The sequence below is a fragment of the Sceloporus undulatus genome, chromosome 10 (genome assembly GCF_019175285.1).
Source record: "Sceloporus undulatus isolate JIND9_A2432 ecotype Alabama chromosome 10, SceUnd_v1.1, whole genome shotgun sequence".
Taxonomy (NCBI): domain Eukaryota; kingdom Metazoa; phylum Chordata; class Lepidosauria; order Squamata; family Phrynosomatidae; genus Sceloporus; species Sceloporus undulatus.
This window is the reverse complement of record NC_056531.1, coordinates 15,149,156-15,170,770: the sequence shown is the minus strand read 5'-3', so window position 1 is coordinate 15,170,770 and position 21,615 is coordinate 15,149,156. Positions and strand designations below refer to the sequence as shown.

Below are 21,615 nucleotides of genomic sequence, written 5' to 3'. Positions count from 1 at the left end.
GAGCGAAACTGGGCCGGAGCTGAGAGATTGCGCCCGTCGTTGTTGCCCAGGTGGTTGTAGCTAACAATGGAGACCGGCTAAGAGGGAGGGAAGAAGGCAGCGTTTTGGATCAACAGTCAAAGACTGTGCCAAGTTTCTAGTCCCTAAAGCCTGTTTTTGGAAAAAGAGGCTTTGAAAGAGAAAGGGTTCCTCCAGATTTGTTACAAACATCTCATTGGGCAAACTCACCCGTTCCCTCTAAAATACATAGATGTTCTTCTGAACTTTAAAGCGCTCCAAGGTGACAAATCGTCTCCCAAAAACAGATTCAGCACTTCAGTTTGGACTAAAACACAGTGTGTCCCCACATCCCACCCATTCAGGACCTAGTGGTTGCCAGCGTACAAAAGACATTCAGGTATAAAACCCATGTCCTGGCTACAGTAAAGCAATTTAGTGCTCTCTCTCACACACACAACTGGTCAATCAATCATTTATTACGGTCATAAACCAACACACACATACACACAACCAACCAACCAATAATTTATTATGGTGATAGAGCAGCATGCGCACACACGCATACACACGCAATCAATCAATCAATAATTTATTATGGTAATTGACCAGCACACACACAGAATCAATCAATCAATTTATTATGATCATATACCAACACACAGACACACAAAACCAATCAAACAATCAATCCATTTATTATGGTCATAGACAGCATGCACACAAACAAAATCAACCAAACAAGAATTTATTATGGTCACAGACCAGCACAATCAACCAGTCAATCAATCAATTATTTATTATGGTCATAGACCAACCCCCCCCAATCAATCAATCGATCAATCAATCATTAACTATGGTCATAGGCCAGCCCACTCACACAGCCATGGCCACTGACCTTAATCCCGGAGCTGACGAGGAAATCCACCAGGACAGATTTGAGTTTTGTCTGACCAGACTTGAAGTCGTCCCCAGCAATGAAGACTTGGTGTTGGGTGGCGAGTTCGATGGCTCCGGGCACAAAGGTATTCTGGGGGGACCCGTTGATATAGGGGCAGCCCTCCAGGATGCTGGCCACAGCGAAGAGGGTGGATGGGGACACTTCCCGACCAGACTGCAGGAGGAAGAGAGGAGAAAGAGAAGATGGCAGCCAAGTAGAAATCTCCTGGAGTGCCTCTTCTTTCCACCCTCCACCCCAAGACCCAGGTCTTAATGCATAATATAGTGGAACTGTTGCTTCTATCAATGCTTCTATTAATGCAGGCTAAAATCACTTTTGTCTTTTTTGCTGCAGCATCACACTGATGGCTCATGTGCAATTTAGGATCAACAATAATCCCAAGGCCCTTGTACTACTGAATGTAGGACTTCAGATGAGACCTTAGCAGAGAACATAGTGGGACTGTTAATCCCCTTGCCTTGCAAACTATGCTTCCATTAATTTAGGCTAAAATTGCATTTGCCTTCTTTGCTGCAGTATGCTGCTGCTGGCTCATGCGTAACTCAGGATCAATGATATTTGTGACTTGGCAGAGATGTCACAAACGTCTTTCATTCCAAGTCCTTCCATCATCAAAAATGCCCCTAATGAAAAGCAAGAGAAAGTCCCATGGAAAGTGTGGGGTGGAGGACTGAAGGGATTGACTTCCCACCTCAATGGCTTGGAGTAAGTTTTCGGCCGTGTCGTTCATGCCAGGCATGACGTCGCAGAAACGCTCAGTGTTTGCTGTCCAAAGAACGATGACTTTGGCCACCCCACTGCTGTTCTTGAAGTCACGGATATCACGACGGATTTGGGCCACCTTCAAGATTTTCAAATCAGGGACAAGAATTAAACAGAAATTTCAGCTTGAAAAGCAAGATTCAAGGAGAAGCCAAACCAAGTTGCCCACAAGTTCGGGCTGCATCCACACTGCAAAAACAATCTACTTTGATACCGTTTTAACTGCCATGGCTCTATGCTCTGCAATTCTGGGGTCTGTCTTTTGGTGTGAGATTTAGCCCTTCCGATCTGAGAGCTGAGGTGCCCCAACAAACTACAAATCCCAGAATTCCATAGCATGGAGCCACTGGCAGTTAAAACGAAGTCAAACTGGATTATTTCTGCAGTGCAGATGCAGCCTTGAATAACAATTCTTAGAAAGCCCAGCCAGCATGGCCAATGGTCAGGAATGCCTGGCAGATGCAGCCTAAAAGCCAGGATTAGGTGCTTTAAATCATGGTTTCAACCTTGGTTTAAACAGGATAACGTTTTTTTCTAAGATGTATTTTTCATTTTAAAAGTCTGGCTATTATTACTATTTTCTAACAATTATTATCTAAGCCAGTGGCCATAACATCTAAACTGTATTTTGCTACTCAGTCTTCTTCTGATTTGGGCTACGTCTACACTGCAGAAATAATGCAGTTTGACACCACTTTAACTGTAATCGCTCCATCCTATGGAATCCTGGGACTTGCAGTTTGTGGTGGCAGCAGAGCTCTCTGAAAGAGAAGGCTAAATAGCTCACGAAACTACAAATGCCAGGATTACACAGCATGCAGCCATGGCAGTTAAAGTGGTGTCAAACTGCATTAATCCGCCAGTGCAGATGCAGTCTCAGTTATAGCAGTTTAATCCCCTTTACAGTGCCATGGTTCCATGCAAAGGAAAGTGGGGATTTGTAGTTTGGTGTGGTATGGAGAATTTGTTGTTCTACGGTCTCCATTGAATTGAATCTTCAATACCAACTTTTCCAAGTTTCATTGGGGATTTTAAAACATAAGATTTAAACCATATAATACCATTTGGAAATATATTATTTATTTATTTTAAAATCATGATAGTAAAAACAAAAAATAGATATTTGCAGGAGTCCTTAAAAATATATGCTTAAAATATATATGCTGCTTTGAAACACTATAGTCGCAAATGGTATGTTGTCATTTAAATCGTACGCATTACGGTGCTATTTTAACTTGTTGGGAACTGTAGTTCCCAGAGTGGACCCCGGTTCTCTGGCAGGTGCCTCCCTGAACTACAAATCCCAGCATTCCATAAGAGCTATGGCTATTCAAGTTGCATCTGGGGATTCAAATGACAAAACAAGAGATCCCAACTCTGTGATTCAATGACTCCAAGTGCCATAGCTGTCTGGTCTGGAGATGCCCCCTATCTCTGCCCGCCTCCATTTTCTCTTCTTGGGCACCCACCTGCTCAGCTTTGGTCCCCATCAGCACATTGTCAGCCCGTTCCTCCTGGTTTGCTGCAATGAACTCAGGGATGTAGATGGATGGCCGGGGCTTCATGCTCTCCATGTATGGCCGGAGTTGCTCCTGCAGCGGCCAGTCCAAGACTTGGGCCCTGCACATGGCATCAGCCAGGTTCAAGGAGGAGATATCCCAGCCTGGGGTGGCAAATAAAAGGAGAAAAGCTTTAAAACCACACAGGATGGCACACCAATGTGCAGCACAAAAATGCGCATGCACAAATTTCATGGGGATCAAGGCTGCTTTTGCGGCCTTCGTTCCCTCCAGACTTTGCTTTTCCTCCTCCTCCCTAAGACACTGAATTGCCTCTCCTTTACCTGGCAATATCTAACACCCAATATTATTAACGTCTCCAAACTAGAAGTACAATAACATCCAAAAGCCACAAAAAGTGATACCTTTATGGGACCAACTGAAACGCACAAAATGCATGATGCAAGCTTTCAAAACTCCACCAGCTTCTTCATCAGGCTTTTGAACAAAATGCACGATGCAAGCTTTTGGCTGCCCACCCTGACCTATGCCACCCAACTTTTCCATATTCCCACCACTCTTCCCCCTTGCCCCACATATATACCAAGGGTCCTACCATCAAAGACAATATCATTGGGATGCACCATGGGGAGCAGATCACAGAAGGGGATGTAGACTTCGCCAGCGGGGCCATTGCCCAAGCAGACTGTGGACGCTTGCAAGAGGGAACCGTAGTAGTTGGCACGCTGTGGGACAGAGACAAGAGGTGGCATCACTGCAGTACCAGGAAGCTTCCATCTTTCCTTTCCTCCAAGGACCAGTGCCCATGCCAGCGTGGCACTGAATCCACTCCAAGAGGGTGACCAGGCATCCTCATTTTCCAGGACCCTGGGATGAGGGTTAGATCTCTGATTCTGGACCATTTTGGTGATTCATTCAAACTAGGAGTGTTTTGTAGGCTCAGAAAGTGAAGGAAGGAATACCAAGTGCAGCAGGAATCATTCATATTGTAATTTTACCCTTATCAAGCTTGCATTGCCCTGGGAGTTTCGTACTAAAGGTGGCTTAGCAACAGAGATCAGGGAGAAAGAAAGGAAAGAGAAGAAGACAAGAAAGGAATGAGGAAAAAGAGGAGAAAAGACAAAAAACTGCAGAAAAAAAACAGAAAAGCAGAAGAAAGGCAGTGGTAGGAAAGGAGAAGAAAGGAAGGAAAGAGGGAAAAGAAAAGGCAAGGAAAGAGAAAACAAGAAGTTAGGGAGAAGAGGGAAGAGATAAAGGAGAAAAAGAAGGAGGGGAAACGGAAAAGAGAAGAAGAAAAGAAGAAGAAAGAGGACAGAAAAACAGAAGAGATGGAAGGGAGACTAAGAAGAAGAAAGGAATGAGAAGAAAGAAAGGCAGAAAGAGGAGGAGAAATGCGGGTGGTTACCTTGATTGATTGTGGTAAAAGGTGGACAAAATGAGGATAAGAAAGGAATTGTTTTTCTTTCTTTTTCAAAATTAGAACCATTTGCCCCCCCCCCAAAAAAAAACACCAAGGAACAGACAGAAAGTCAGAAATTCAAGAAGGAAGAGTAAGAATTATAATGTTTTTCTTTGTCTTTTGCAATTGGAAACATTGGTCAAAATCAAACAAGAAACAGATTGAAAGTTAGGAACTAAAGAAGGGAGAAAAGAAATAATATTGTTTTTCTTTCTTTCTTTGCTTGGAAACATTTGTCAAAATCAAACAAGAAAGAGACTGAAAGGAACTGTAGAAGAGAGAAAAATAATATTGTTTGTCTTTTCTTTTTCAACTGGAAACATTGGTCAAAATAAAGCAAGAAACAAAGTTAGACACTGAAGGAGAGAGAAAAAGAACAATATTGTTTTCCTTTCTTTCCAGTTAGAAACATTCATCAAAATAAAGCAAGAAACAGAGAATTCCATCTACGTCCCGGAGTCCATTACGGAAAACCAGGAGAGGTTTGGATGCTCAAGTCCCATTAAATCCAATGGCATAATAAAATGGCATCCCTTATACAAAATAGCAAAATCAAGGTTTGCTTTTTGGAATTTATTTGCAATATTTTCAGGCCATGCGTGGTTAGATCTGTGGATAAAGAATCCGCAGACACCAAAAACCACAATGATATAGACTCTCCTGGGAAGTCTGTGCAATAAATTAGTTCACTCTTCCAAACTGTTGGAAGCTGCTGCTCTCCTATCTGAGCTGGAGATTAACAGACACACGTCTAAAACGGGAGGATTTGCACCCCCATATTTTCATAAAAACTTGAGACTCAGGGTCTGGCTACCCTAATTCTTCAAAACCAAAAGGGGTCATCTTGCCCTCTGTTTCTTTGCAGTCTCTGGCAGTCGATGTCCAGGGGTAGAAAAGTGACCCCTTACACTCACCCAATCCTACCCAAAGAAAAGGACACATACACAAATGCACAAGTGACACACTCACCTTTTGGCCCACTTTGGTCATCCAGGTCAGGCCGAGCTTGTTGGCCAGGACGGCGGCCGTCACGGTCGTCCCGTTGTTCCCTCCCCAGCCGACAAGCATCACGCCCAGCTTGGGGACATGCCTCTCAGTGCAGAAAGTGAGACGAGTGGATGATGGTTTGACTTGTGGAACCCACCGCCACCAGAGCAAGAGCGTGAGAGTTTAGGCCACAAGGGAGACTTCCCAACTAACTTTGTTACCTTTAGAAGACCCACCATGAATGGCGCAAACAAGTGTCTGGGCTTTTAAGACCTAAAGTGCACCCTTTTCTAGAGTTGGGGCAGTGCATGCTATTCTCCTCTGGCAGGTCATTCTACAAAATGGGGGCAGACCAAGAAAACGTCCTCTCGGTAACCATCGCCAGCCTAGTTTTGGCCGACCAGAGTAGACGTCTCCCTGAGGAACTGAGTACCAGAGGTAGGTGATCCAAGAGAAGGTGATCCCAGAAGCAACCTGGAGGCAAGCAAGGTGAGGCTCTTGAGTTTACTGTACATTGGGCTACCCCCGTACCAAGTTTGGAAACTACAATTAGTGCAAAACATTGGAGCCAGATTATTTACTGATGCATCCAGTACTCACACACACATACGGAATTTATTTTCCTGTTTGGAAATGCTTAAAACAATACAACGAATGTGTTGTATATTGGGCTACCCCTGTACCAAGTTCAGAAACTTCAGTCAGTGCAAAACATGACAGTCACACTGGTTACTGGTACCGGGTTCTCTTGGTAAGTTTCTTCAGAAGGGGTTTGCCCTTGCCAGTCACTGAGACTGAAAGAGTGTGACTCACCCAATGTCATAGAATCATAGAGTTGAAAGAGACCCCAAGGGCCATCCAGTCCAACTACATTCTGCCATGCAGGAACTCTCAGTCAAAGCATCCCTGACAGATGGCCATCCAGCCTCTGTTTAAAGACCTCCAAAGAAGGAAACTCCACCGCTCTCCAAGGGAGTCTGTTCCACTGTTGAACAGCTCTGTCAGGAAGTTCCTCCCAATGTTGAGGTGGAATCTCTTTTCCTGGAGCTTATGTCCATTGTTCTGGGTCCCAGTATCTGAAGCAGCAGAAAACAAGCTTGCTCCATTTTCAATACGATTCAATACGATAACCTTTACAAATACATAAACAGGGGCGTGTCATAAGCTGCTTTCTTAAACGCGTCTCTTCTCCAGGCTAAACAATACCAGCTCAGAGCGTGCCTCATAGGGCTTCAATGGTTTCCAGACGCTTCAACAACAATTTGACTCGTCACCCTTTGGACACCATGGCTCCATTTTCTCAACATCCTGTTTTGAGACTGTGGCCCAAAACGGAGCACAATATGTCCAGGTGGGGCTTGAACAGAGCCAGAATAGAAGTGGCACTAATGACTTTTTCTTGATCAGACACTATACTTCTAGGGATGCAGCCTAGAAAGCGATTGGCCTCTTTTAGCTGTCGCATCACACCGGTTGTTCAATTTGTGGTCTACTAATCCCTTTCACACCTTGCTTGTAAGCCAGGTGTCTCCAATCCTAAGAGTCTATGCTTTTCATTTTTTTTGTCCTAAAGGCAGTACATTACATTCCTCCATGTTGAAATTCATTGTGTTAGCTTTGGCCCAGTTTCTAACCTATTAATTGGCCATTTTGGGTATCATCCTTGCCTCCAGGGTATTAGCTAGGCCTCCTAATTTGGGTTATCTACAAAGTGTGATAAGCATGCTCCCTAGTTCAATTGCATCCAATCATGGAAAAGATGTTGAATAGAACACTGTGCCGCAGGACAAGACCTAGTGGATTTTATGCTGAGTGGGGATCTGAATGTGAAACCCCAGAATCAAAGTGCAATGCTCACACCACTATGCCAATGCTGGTTCCCTAGTGACCATGTACACAATAGATAAAAATCAGGCCATTGACAGCCATTTAATTTGCTGGACAAGTACAAAAGTATTTGATTTATTCCATCTTTAAAACTGGCTTGGCCCCAGTTTACTTATGGGATACACCTTCCTCACTGTATAACCTGCCCCTAAATGTCCTTTTGTGGAACATCACTACGGTCATCCAAAACTAGGTCTGGCAAACCATTTGCCGAACAGACCTTTTCTTTGCTGCCCCCATTTTGTTGGAATGATCTGCCAGAAGAAGTAACACTGTCTGGGTTCAAGAACTGCAAGTAAAGAAAACAAGTCTCTTCCACAAGGCCTATTCAGATTAGTTTTTAATTATGGTGTAAAGTTGGTTAAGGTTATTGAAATCCCTTATTTGTGGAATCTGAAATCCAAACAGTTTATCCAGCATGGGTGGCTCAATAGTCATACTCAAATGACCTCAAACACACAATACACCATAGCTGCCTCTTTGCAGTTATTATGTAGCACATTTGTGGGCTTGGACTTTTGCGAAATTTGAATTATTTGCGGGTTTTAATCAATATGTTCTCTGCTAAGGAAGCGCTAAGGTCCCCAGCGAACTTTGCCAAATTTTGACCATAGAGTAATGCCAAGAAGAACCTAACGTTCCGAGAGGAAACACTTCCCTAGGCATTTGTAGGTCCTGCGAGCAATGAACTCTATATGCACCACACCGTCAGATGATGACCACAAGAGTTGCGCTGGAGACCTGGAGCTGCTAAAGAGAGATCCCTCTATGTAAAAAAGAATAGTAGCTTTTTATTTGCGCTCTTTGAACAGTCATGGGGGTTCCTTGCCCTCTAACACCAGCAAATGTAAAGGGACCACTGTAATATTTAGTTTAGATCTTGCTTTTTCCCAGTTGGAACTCAAAGATGGCACACCCTAGTTCTAAATCAGGGGGGAAACTGTAGGCCCGCCAGTGTTGCGGGACTGCAACGGTCATCAGCCGGCTACAATGCCTGCAAAGGCAAAGGTGGGGATGATTGGAATTGCAATCCAACAACATCTGGGTTCCTACCCAGGTCCAAACCCAACAATCCATCGCAACATAGAGAGACCTCCAACAGCAAAGGAAACTTGTCGAGTCAAAAGAAGTCAAACGCTCCCTTCCACTGGGAAGCACAACGCGCCGGGGGAAAGCCAAAGCAAAAGGCTGGGGAAGGCGAGTGACACTGAAACTTTCGCCCGTCTTCCCCCATTGCCAAGCCAGTGGCTTGGTGGGGGTTACTAGTTCTTAAAAACCAGAAAAACAGGACATTTTCAATAGACAATATTGAAAGCGTGAATCCTCAACTAAAGGGAAGGGAGAAGACCCCAAGAGAGCTGATCATTTAGCTCTTACAATCCACCCGCCATCTCAGAGATACCATCCAAAGAACCTATGCAACCTATATGTCATAGAAGCGGGAGAGTCAAAGGAGCCTCAAAGGCCAGCCAGTCCAACTCATTCGGACATGCAAGAGACACAGAATCATAGCTCCTAGCGTTGGAAGGGATCCTCAAAGGCCAACCAGTCCAACTCCATGCAGCCATGCAGGAAGACACAGAAGCATAGACATCCTAGCGTTGGAAGGGAATCCTCAACAGCCATCCAGTCCAACTCCATTCAGCCATGCGGAAGACACAAACTCATAGCATCCTAGAGTTGAAGGGATCCCAAAGGCCATCCAGTCCAACTCCATTCAGCCATGCAGGAAAGACGCAGAGTCATGCATCCTAGAGTCGGAAGGGATCCTCAAAGGCCATCCATCGCAACTCCATTAGCCATGCAGGAAGACACAGATCATAGCATCCGAGCGTTGGAAGGGATCCTCAAGGCCACCAGTCCAACTCCATCAGCCAGCAGGAAGACACAGAATCATAGCATCCTACTTATCGTTGGAAGGGATCCTCAAAGGCCATCCAGTCCAACCCATTCAGCCATGCAGGAAATACACAACTCATAGCTCCTAGAGTTGGAGGGATCCTCAAAGGCCATCCATCCAACTCCATTCAGACCCATGCGGAAGAACCAGATATAGCTCCTAGAGTAGAAGGACCTCAAAGGCCATCCAGTCCAACTCCATTCAGCCATGCAGGAAGACACATCTCATAGCTCCTAGAGTTGGAAGGGATCCTCAAGGCCTCCAGTCCACTGCCATTAGCCAAGCAGGAAGACAGCAGAGTCATAGCAGCCTAGAGTGGAAGTCCCAGCCCATCCAGTCCAACTCTGATTGGCCTGCAGGAAGACAACAGTCATAGCATCCTAGAGTTGGAAGGGATCCTAAAGGCCATGCAGTCCACTCCATTCGAGCCATGCAGGAAGACATAGAATCATAGCATCCTAGAGTGAAAGGGATCCTCAAAGGCCATCCGTCCACCTCCATTCAGCCATGCAGGAAGACATAGAAGCATAGCATCCTAGAGTTAGAAGGGATCCTCAAAGGCCATCCAGTCACCTCCATCTCAGCCATGCAGGAAGAACATAGAATCATAGCACCTAGAGTTGGAAGGGACCCTAAAGGTCATCCAGCCCATTCAGCCATGCAGAGACACAGAGTCATATGCATCCTAGAGTTGGGAAGGGATCCACAAGGCCATCCTGTCCAACTCCATTGGCCATGCAGAAAGCACAGAGTCATAGCATCCTAGAGTCCGGAAGGGATCCTGAAAGGCCATGCAGTCCACTCCATTCGCCATGACAGGAAGACATAGAATAAGCATACTAGAGTTTAGAAGGGATCCTCAAAGGCCATCAGTCCACCTCCATTCAGCCATGCAGGAAGATACAGAATCATAGCATCCTAGAGTGCGGAAGGGATCCTCAAAGCCCCCGTCCACTCTATTCGCCATGCAGGAAGACACAGTCAAAGCATCCGAGAGTGGAAGGGATCCTGAAAGGCCATGCAATCCACCTCCATTCGGCCATGCAGGAAGACCTAGAATCATAGCACCTAGAGTGGAAGGGACCTCAAAGGCCTCCATCCCACCTCCATTCAGCCATGCAGGAAGACATAGATCATGAGCATCCTAGAGTTGGGAAGGGATCTCAAAGGCCATCCAGTCCACCTCCATTGGCCATCAGGAAGACAATAGAACATAGCATCCTAGAATTGGAAGGGACCCTCAAAGGCCATCCAGCCATTTCAGCCCATGCAAGGAAGACCAGAATCGATAGCATTCTAGAGTTGAGGAGGGACCCTCAAAGGTCAGTCCAGCCCATTCTCATGCAGAAGACACAGAGTCATAGCATCCTAGAGTTGGAAAGGATCCTCAAAGGCCATTCCAATCCAGCTCCATTCGCCAGGCAAAAGACACACAGTCATAGCATCCTAGGGTTGGAAGGGATCGTCGAAGGCCACCAGTCCGAACTCACTCCATTCTGCAGCAGGAAGACTAGAATCATAGCTCCTAGATTGGAAAGGACCCTCAAAGGTCGTCCACCCATTCAGCATGCAGGAGACACAGATCAGAGCACCTGAGTTGGAAAGGATCCTCAAAGGCATCCAGTCCAATTCATTCGCCATGCAGAAGACCATAGAATCATAGCATCCTAGAGTGGACAGGGATCCCAAGATGGCCATCCAGTCCCCCTCCAATCGTCCATGCAGGAAGACAAAGAATCATAGCATCCTAGAGTTGGAAGAGATGCCTCAAAGGCCATCCGAATCCAACTCCATTTGTCCATGCAGAATACACAGAATCAAGCAAGCATCCTAGTTGTAAGGGATCCTCAAAGGCCATCCACTCCAACTCCATTCAGCCCATGCGAGGAAGCACATACTCATAGATCCACAGAGTTGGAGGGGATCCTCAAGGCCACCAGTCCAACTCATTCAGCCCAGGCAGGAAGATGCAGAGTCCATAGCATCCTAGAGTTCGGAAGGGATCCTCAAAGCCCATCCAGTCCAACTCTTTCGCCATCAGGAAGAACACATCTCTAGCATCCTAGAGTTTGGAAGGATCCGAAAGGCCATGCAGTCCATCCACCTCCATTCACCATGCAGGAAGACATAAATCATAGCATCCTAGAGTTAGAAGGGATCCTCAAAGGCCATCCAGTCCACCCCATTCAGCCATGCAGGAAGACATAGAATCATAGAATCCTAGAGTTAGAAGGGATCCCTCAAAGGCCATCCAGTCCAACCCCACAGCCATGCAGAAACATGAATCATAGCATCCTAGAGTTGGAAGGACCCTTAAAGGTCATCCAGCCCCTTCAGCCAGCAGGAAGACACAGAGTCACAGCATCCTAGAGTTGGAAGGGATCCTCAAAGGCCTCCGTCCAACTCCATTCGGCCATGCAGAAAGCCACAGAGCATAGCATCCTAGAGTCGAAGGGATCCTGAAAGGCCAGCAGTCCACCTCCATTCGGCCATCAGGAAACAAGAATCATAGCATCCTAGTAGTTAGAAGGGCATCCTCAAAGGCCATCCAGTCCACCTCCATTGCAGCATGCAGGAAGATACAGATCATAGCATCCTAGAGTAAGGAAGGGATCTCCTCAAAGCCCACATCCAAGTCCAACTCATTCGGCCATGCAGGAAACACATCAATAGCATCCTAATTTGAAGGGACCTGAAAAGGCCATGCAGTCCACACCTCCATTCGGCCATGCAGGAAGACAGACAGCATAGCATCTAAGTTAGAAGGGAATCCTCAAGGCACATCTCCAGTACCACCTCCATTCAGCCATGCAGGAAGAACAGAATCAGTAGCACCGTAGAGTTAGAAGGAGCCCAAAGGCCACGTCCACCTCCATGCAGCCATGCAGGAAGACATAGAATCATAGCATCCTAGAGTTGGAAGGGACCACGTAAAGGTCATCCAGCACCATTCAGACCATGCAGGAAGACACGAGTCATCATCCTAGAGTTGGAAGGGATCCTCAAAGGCCATCCTTCCAACTCCATTCAGCCATGCAGAAAGCCACAGAGTCATAGCATCCTAAGTCGGAAGGGATCCTGAAGCCTCAGTCCACCCTCCATTCGGCCATGCAGGAAGACCATAGAATCAAGCATCCTAGAGTTAGAAGGGATCCTCAAAGGCACACCAGTCCACCTCCATTCAGCCAGGCAGAGATACAGAATCATAGCAAGCCAGAGGTCGGAATGGGATCCTCAAAGCCCATCCATGTCCAACTCTATTCGCCATGCAGGAAGACACAGTCATAGCATCCTAGAGTGGAAGGGATCCTAAAGGCACATGCAGTCCACCTCCATTCGGCCATGCAGGAAGACAAGAATCATAGCAATCCTAGAGTGAGAAGGATCCTCAAGGCCATCCAAGTCCACCTCCATTCAGCCTGCAGGAAGATAAACAGAATCAAGCATCCTAGAGTCGGAAGGGATCCTCAAGCCCATCCATCCAACTCTTTCGGCCATGCAGGAAGACACACGTCATAGCAATCCTAGAGTTGGAAGGGATCCTGAAAGCCTGCAGTCCACCACCTCCATTCGGCCTGGCAGGAAGACATAGAATCAAGCATCCTAAGTTAGAAGGGATCCTCAAAAGGCCACCAGTCCACCTCCATTCAGCCATGCAGGAACAGAGAACATAGCATCCCTAGATTGGAAGGGATCCTCAAAGGCCATCCAGTCACCTCCATTTGGCCATGCAGGAAGACATAGAATCATAGCATCCTAGAGTTGGAAGGACCCTCAAGGCCATCCAGCCCATTCAGCCATGCAAGAAGACCAGAATCATAGCATTCTAGAGTGGGGAGGGACCCTCAAAGGCGTCCAGCCCATTCAGCCATGCAAGAAGACAACAGAGTCCATAGCAATCCTAGATTGGAAAGGATCCCCAAAGGCCATCCAATCCAGCCCATTCGGCCTGCAGAAGACACAGTCATAGCACCCTAGGGTTGGAAGGGATCGTGAAGGCCATCCAGTCCGAACTCCATTACGCCTTGCAGGAAGACATAGAATCATAGCACCTAGAGTTGGAAAGGACCTCAAAGTCGCCAGCCCATTCACAGCCATGCAGGAAGACAACAGAGTCATCACCTAGAGTTGGAAGGATCCTCAAAGGCCATCCAGTCCAATTCCATTCGTCCATGCAGGAAGACATAGAATCATAGCATCTATAGAGTGGAAGGGATCCCCGAAGGCCAGCCAGTCCACATCCATCGTCCAGCAGGAAGACAAAAGAGACATACACCTAGTTGAAAGGGATCCCAAGGCCACCATCCAACTCCATTTGTCCAGGCAGGAAGACACAGATCATAGCATCCTAGTTTTGAAAGGGATCCTCAAAGGCCATCCAGTCCAACCCATTGCAGCCATGCAGAAGACACAGAATCATAGCATCCTAGAGTTGGAAGGGATCCTCAAAGGCCATCCCAGTCCAACTCCATTCAGCCAGGCAGGAAGACGACAGAATCATAGCATCCTAGAGTTGGAAGGGATCCTCAAAGCCATCACATCCACTCCATTCGGCCATGCAAGAAGACACAGAATCATAGCCATCCTAGAGTTTTGACGGGATCCTCAAAGCCATTTCAGTCCACCTCCATTCGACATGCAGGAAGACCAGAGTCCTCGCATCCTAGATTTGGAAGGGATCTCAAAGGCCATCCAGTCCACCTCCCATTCAGCCATTGCGGAAGGACACAGAGTCATAGAATCCTAGAGATGGAAGGGACCCTCATGGTTATCCAGTCCAACGCCATGTGGCCCCCCATGTAGGATGACAAACATCCACCACTCTCTTTATGAATTTTAACATCAATCTCCTCCGCTCTTACCTTGGTGACTCCATTCTCCTGGGCAGACTTGGACCGTGCGGGTAGTTGTATTTGGCCGCAATGAAGTCTGCGGTGGTAATTTGACGTCGGACTCGCCACCACAAACGGAGACGCCATGGCCTTGGCGCTGGGGTCAAGCAGGGCTCCACTTCTGAGTTCCTGGGTTAAAGAGAGACTATTCACACTTAATATCTCCCCAAATGGGTCTTAGGGTTTCCCAGTTGCTCCTTGCGTGAGTCGCAGTTCTGGATTAAGAGGAGAACTAAGCATCCTGGGAAAGTCCCTTTCAAAGACAGCTGGATGGAGTCCAGGTTACAATCTGCATCTCTCAAAACAATGCTTTGACAACACTTTAAAAAACCGCTGGGCTCACCAACCCCAACAGGCTCCTGGGATTTGTAGTTTGGCGAGATCTTTGCCAAGAAATAATATAATAAATAGTTCAGTTCCTCTTCGCCTCTGAGGCGGGGAGCAACAACATGAAACCACATCAAGTTAAAATGCAAGTAATTTTAAACAAACATCAGTTAAAAAACAACAGATGTTACACATTATTAAAGAATCCACAAATTTTAGAATTCATCCTTTAAAATCCCAATTTAAATAGCATCCGGAGAAGCCTGGTCTTTCATGCTCTTTAAAATAATTATTCTGGCAGGTCCATTCCACAGTTTTTAAGGCGGCTGAAGAAAAAGAAAAGAGGCTCCAGAGCTTGCAAATTAAACCCCTACAAATCCAGGATTGTACAGCACTTAATTAAGGTCAACTGCATTATTTCACATGGTGAGTACACCAAGAAACACCTTGGAGTAGAGAAATAAGTAATTAAGAAAAGAGAACGAGGCTTGCCTGTTTGTTCCTGCAAGGCTGTTCCTCCCTTTCCAGGCAGCTCTCTGTGGTTTCCACTCATGGTTCCGCCAAAGATAGATGTATTAAACTTCACTCCAGAAGTCCAAGACAGTGTGGCCTAAACTCAGAATTCCTGGGAGCCAAAGTCCCAAAACAGACCTAGTAAGAGAACCGAAGTGTTTTAAGAACCAGTGAAGCCCTAAGGTACCTCTGATGTTTGAGAAAACGTGATTTGGTTTGACACCACTTTAAGTGGCTGTCGGGATCCTGGGATCTCTGTAGTTTTGCAAGCTCTGGAAGCCCCCTTATCCCCCCTTAATTTCTCTTTCAGAGCCGCCCCAAAACTGTGGAATGACCTGCTGTACAGCCTGGCCGCTGAATAATGCGCTCTGGATTTAAAAAAGAGCATTAAAAAGACCAAGAGGACGGCGCTTCACAAATCACAACTCCCCAAGAGTATATGGAAGGAGACTCTACGGGGGGGGGAGGAGCTGGGGTGGAGAAAATGGATGTACTGTATTGGGGAGGGTCTCTTGTTCCCACTTTTTGCCAACAGGGGCAGAGCTGGGGGAAAGCAATCAGGGTGGATGCGGGGGTCTGCTTGCCCACTTTTTTGCCAGGGGGAAAGAGCAGGGTGGGTGGGGGTGAATAAGGGTCAGTCACTCGTTGTCCTTCCTTTTGCCGAAGGGGAGCAAAGATGGGGGCAGGAATGGATAGACAAGACAGATAGACGTGGTTTCTGTCTCCTCCCACCTTTTTGGAGGGGGACAGAGAGGGGGGACTGGGGGGATGGATATTGGGGGGGCTCTTGTCCCCCCCTGTTGTCAAGAGAGAGCAGAGTTTTGGGGGGTAGATGGATAGATTGGGGGTCCGCTTTTTCCCCCCGTTTTGTCAAAGGGGAGGGTTGGGCTGGATGGGGGGGTCCTCTTGTCCCCTCCTTTTTACGGAAGGGGACAATGGGGGGGGGGGAAGGGGTGGGGGGCAAAAACTGGGGGTGGAGAGATGGGTGGGGTTCCTTTATCAAAAAGGTGGTGGAGGGAGGAATGGGGGGTCTGTTGTACCACCTGTTTTTCTGAAGGGGGGGCAGAGCTGGGGGGGGGGGAGAGGGATGATGAGGTTTCTCTTCTCTTCGTCTCTGTGGGGCAAGCTGTGATGGTGGGTGGAGTCGCCCTCCTTTTGCTGAGGGGGCAGAGGCGGAGACTGGAATGGTGGGGGGGGTCTCTTGTCCCCCCTTTTGCGGAAGTGGAACAGAACTGGAGGTGTGGCAGGAGCTGGGGGGTGGATGGATGGATAGAAGTGGGGGATCGCTTTTTTTTCCCTCCCCTTTTGCTGGAGGGGGGCAGAGGTGGGGGACTGGATAGGGAGGTCTCATGTCTCTCCTTTTATCAAAGGGGATCAGAGGCTTGGGGGCAGATGGATGATGGATGGAATGGATGGGGGGTTTCTCTTGTCCCCCTTTTGCTGAAGGGGGCAGAAAATGGGGGAATAGGTGGGGGGTCCAGTTATCTAGCAAAGGTGGGCAGAGCTTGGGGGGAAGTAGATGGAAGGATGGATGGGGGTCTCTTGTACTGGAAGGGAGGAATGCTTTGGGGGGTCTCTTTGAAGGAAGTAGGGGAAGGAGAGAATGAAAAAGAGAAGGAGAGAAAAGGAGCCCTCCTTTTTTTTCAGCCTCCAGCACCCAGTATTACCTTCTTCTTCTTCCCTCCAGGACCACGCCCCCCAAAAAAGCCTGGAAAGCCCTCCCCGCCAGAAAGAAAAGCCCACTTTGTCCACCCGATTCAGGACCCCCAAGGAACCCTACCCCCATCCAAAAAAAAAATGCAGCCCCTGTTCCCTCACTGAAGAACTCCCCTCCCAGGCGCAGCGCAAGAGTGACCCAGGCTCACCCATCCAAGGCGCATGCTTAAGCGCGCGGAGGGAGCGGAGCCTCCACGAGCCCACCCCAATGGATCCGCCCCCAGGAACCCCGCAGTTCCCCACGGGCCTCCAGGGGGCGCCCTCCAATGCATCCACAATGTGAAGTTTTGCCCTAGAGCGCGCTAAGACTGACCCGCTGCCTCTTGGGCACCAAACAGGGATGCCGTCATGGGCCAAACAAAAGGCATTAATATAATAGTCCTGGGAAGCTTTCCAGGTCCAACTGCTTTCTCGTCAGGCTTTTGCACAAAATACATCAAGAGCAACCTATTCCTGGTTTTCCGGCATGATTTGTTCAGAGGAGGTTTGGCTTTTGCATTCCTCTGAGGCTGAGAGCCCCCAAGTGGTGTGCCCGGCTGAGCAGAGAAGTCGACCCAGGTACCAATGCTGAAACCACACACACATCCTTCATTCTTCACAAGTATTTCTTTGTTTTTTGTTAAAATCTTTGCCATCCGGACCACAGTTACAAATTTTAAAGAAAAAGTAAACAATACTTTGAAAGCTGTATAATAGTTGTATCCTCGCCACGAGAGCCAGCATGGTGGTTTGAGTTTGGGCTGGGACTCGGGAGACCTGTTCGAATCCCCTGCGTGGCCACAAAACCCATTGGGTGGCCTTGGGCAACGTCACGATTCTCTCAGCCTCAGAGGACCGGGCAAGGGCAAACACCCTCTGACAAACATTGCCAAGAAATACTACGGTTTCTTGGTTTGCCTTAGGTTTAGTCCGTGCTATCTGTCCCCGGGTTCAAAGGTTACTAGGCGTCCAAGGAGAAACAAACACAGATCCTGCAAAGGAACCACAAAGTCCTTTGAAAGGAATCTCACACTTGTTGTGATTTACCAGCCAGGTTATTGAGTAATCCCAACCCCAAAAAAACTGGTTTGAGTTTAGAACTACAAACTCTTGAGACGAGGTTTCATCCATGAAACCCACGGGTGAGTTTTTTGGGGTTTTTCGGGCTCTCCGTGGCCATTTTCTAGAAATTTTATGTCCTGACGGTTTCGCCGGCAGCTTTCAGAGAATGCGGGCATGGAAGAGAGTGGTGTGTCTGTGTGTGTGTTGGTGGGTATCTATATATCTATAGATATATATTGGTTGGAGGGAAATGGACTAACAGTATTATACCAACCCCACTCTTCTTCCATGCCAGCATCTCTGAAGAGGGCCGCCACAGATGAAGGCAAAGGTTCACGAATAAAGTCTTCTTCCAGAACATGGCCACATAGCCCAAAAAACCCACATAAAACTAATCTGATGATGAACCATTCAAGCTTACAGACTGATAGTCTGACATTAAAACAATCAATAATATAATATAATAATATAAAATTCATTTAATATGTCCCGCCTCGCCCTGCGGATCAAAGGCGGGACTACAACCAAGAAATACATACTGACGAATAATAAAAATAATCTTAAGGACACTAAAACTTTCCTTTCCCCAAAATTAACCCTCGTAATACAGTATTAAATACATAGTGCAAATGCAAAGTTAAAAAAGCAATCAATCGACAAGGGAGATAGCTGACTGGGCAAGTCAGGCACTGGATAAAATTAAAACCAGATAGTCAATCATCAGTCCAATGGAAATGGCAGTACCAGTTTTGTTGTTTGTTGTGATGTTGTTGACAATAGTGCCTTCAAGTTTTGTTTTGGGCTTACGGCAACCGAAGGCACTTGGAAGTTAGCATGGAAGACCCTCGGACCAGGGTTCGAATCCTGACTTGGCCATGTAAACCCACGTGGGTGCCCTTGAAACAAGTCACACTCTCTCACCTCAAGGGAAAAAATGCAAAGGCAAAAACCTCCTCTGAAGAAATCTGCCAAGAAACCCCATCATAGTTTGCCTTAGGGTCCGCCATAAGTAGTGGAAACGACGTATGGCAAACACACGCACAACACTCAGCCCATTGCAAGCCCTCCAAAAACAAGAGAAGCCATCTGGGAAGGAGGCCTCCAGCCATCGCTGCTCCAGGGAAGGCCCCGGAGGACAGGAAACATCCGGTTAAACAACACAGTGGAATGTCATCCTGAATGTATGGAGGGCCATCCCAGGACGCGTGTGATCTCCCCTGCCAGTCTGGCTAAAGAGGGTCCCTTGCCTTCCTGAAGAGAGATTGCAAAAGGCTCCCCTCATTTCTCTGCAATCGGACTTCCAGGCATTCCCAACGCCTCCTAGCCATTTCCGGTTTATGGCAAATCCTAAGATTGCCCCCAAGAAGCAACCAAACAAAAGCAAAAGGAGTGGGCAAGTTTCTCAGAGGGGATTTGCCCCTACACCCTCTGAAGCTGAGACATTACTGGCCCACGGTTCAACCTAGTGGGTTTGACGTGGCCGAGCTAAGATTTAAAACCTAGGACTCCAGAGTCCAAAACGCAAACCAAGAACCGAAGGGGCACCCAGTCCCGACCTGCTCGAACCACGCAGGAAAGACACAATCCAAGCGATCAAATGCTCCGCTGTGAGTAACTGCATGGTTTGAAATGGGTTGAATTGAAGTGGCCCCTTAGGATCTCTTCAGCTCTAACACCCCGACCCCCCCCCCCCAATCCAGCCTCTGTTTTAAAAATCTCCCAAAGGAGGTTGCATTGCAATAGTCTACAGCGTATATGCACCCTATGGAACACGGAGCAGTGGATTCAAATGACAAAGAAAAGAGATTCCTCCACCTAAAATAGATCATAGAGTTGGAGAGACACCCCAAGGGCTGATCGAGTCCACCCATTCGCCATGCAGGAACTCTCAGTCAAAGCATCCCCCGACAAGATGCCCCAGTTCTCGCTTAAAGACCTCCAAGGAGAGAGACTCCCTAACACTCCAAGCGAATGTCTTACACTGTAATGAATAGCTCTTACTGTCAGAAAGTCCCCTCGAATGTTGAGCTGGAATCTCTTTTCCTGGAGCTTGCATCCATGTGTCTTGGGTCCTTGTTCTCTGGAGCAAGCAGAAAACAAGCTTGCTCCATCCTCAATAGACACCCCTCCGTAAATAATTAAAAGGGCTATCATTCACACCTTTTAACCTTCTCTTCTCCAGGCTAAACATCCCCAGCTCCCCTAAGTTCTTCTAATAGGGATGGATTTCCAGACTTCAACCTTTTAGTTCCTTTGGACACACTCTCCAGTTTATCTAATGTCCTTTTTGTGGTGCCCAGAACTGGACACAATATTATTCCGGTGGGGCCTACCAAAGCAGAATAGAGTGGCACTATTTATTCCCTTGATCTAGACCATATACCTCTATTGATGCAGCCTAAAATCGACATTGGCCTTGTAGCTGCCCCATCGCACTGTTGACTCACATGTCAATTTGTGGTCTACCTGGACTCCTAATTCCTTTCACACGTATTTGTTTCATTCAGCCCGAGGGTGTTTCCTCATCCTATATCTATGCATTTCATTTTTCCCCGCCCTAAATGCATGACCTTACATTTACCTGTGTTGAATTTCATTTTGTAGCTCCAATTTCTCAATGTCCTTTTTGAATTGTGGTGCCCAGAACTGGATGCAATATCCAGGTAGGCTGCCCTGAGCAGAAGAGAGTGGCATTGTTACTACTACTTCCCTTGATCTAGACAAACATAAGAAATGACTTCTTTAATGCCATCTGTCGTTAAAGAAGTTGGATGGCCATCGTCTTAGCAGTGCCCCCATACATGGGGGAATGCATCGGGTGGCCCTTGGGGTTCTTCTAGCTGTGACTTTATCATTCTGAGCAGCAAGACTATTTGAGAGTGGAACATGGGACCCTTGGGATGTCAGTGGGCTCTCCAATCTCTGGAAATCTAAACAGGGGTTGGATGGGCATCTCCAAGGGTGCCTTAGTTGTGCATGGCAGGGGTTAGCATAGAGGACCCTTGGGTTTCCCTTCGCAACTTGTAAAAAAGGTGCCTCTTGGCTGGTGGATTTGGAGGTGTTTTTCTTCACATTGTCCTTCTGGACCCACACATTTATGTTTCCTGTTTTGTTTCGGGAGGCGAAGAATGAGGTGTGAGAATGGGGGATGGCTGGGAACTGTCTTCGCATTTTATCTCCCGTGACACATGTTCAAGGAAAGGACAAAATGATCCCAGCTGCAGGATGGAATTCCCCTAAAGCTCACAGCTACAGAAGTACATTTTTTGTCTGCTTTTTTGGTGATGGTAGGACCATGCCAAGAGCGGGTTACTTCCACTGGCACAAAGAACGGGCATGGCAGGGCAGGCGACGGCTTTGTGAGACTATCCTGCCTTCCTCTATTGGCAATAGGAGAAATAAAATAAAATAAAAATGTGGGTCAGCCAGAGAAAAGACTTTCCTTTTCTTCCTAACGATCTTTCCTGAATGCACACCATCACCAATCAAATGCCCAACTCTTTGGAGATCATTACAGCTGCAAAAGGTAACACCAGCACAACACACACAACACACACACACACAAATAGACCAGAAAACTGACAAAAAGCACAAATAAAGATGCCATAAATTGGTTGCCCTTCTTAAGGTCTGCCAGATCTCAGGGCTCTGAA

General features: G+C 47.2%; 1 protein-coding gene across 1 annotated transcript in view; it reads right to left on the bottom strand.

Annotated features, from left to right (window-relative positions):
- ISYNA1 (inositol-3-phosphate synthase 1) overlaps window positions 1–14,437 on the bottom strand; it is a gene marked incomplete at its 5' end in the record, with an annotated part of 17,953 nt that extends 3,516 nt beyond the window's left edge. The window contains 7 exons of the mRNA XM_042441898.1: window positions 5–77; window positions 896–1,111; window positions 1,650–1,799; window positions 3,190–3,383; window positions 3,836–3,965; window positions 5,669–5,830; window positions 14,336–14,437. Of these exons, the coding sequence (XP_042297832.1) occupies window positions 5–77; window positions 896–1,111; window positions 1,650–1,799; window positions 3,190–3,383; window positions 3,836–3,965; window positions 5,669–5,830; window positions 14,336–14,437 (1,027 nt within the window). The remainder of the gene's footprint in view (window positions 1–4; window positions 78–895; window positions 1,112–1,649; window positions 1,800–3,189; window positions 3,384–3,835; window positions 3,966–5,668; window positions 5,831–14,335) is intronic.
- Between the last annotated feature and the right edge of the window lie 7,178 nt (window positions 14,438–21,615).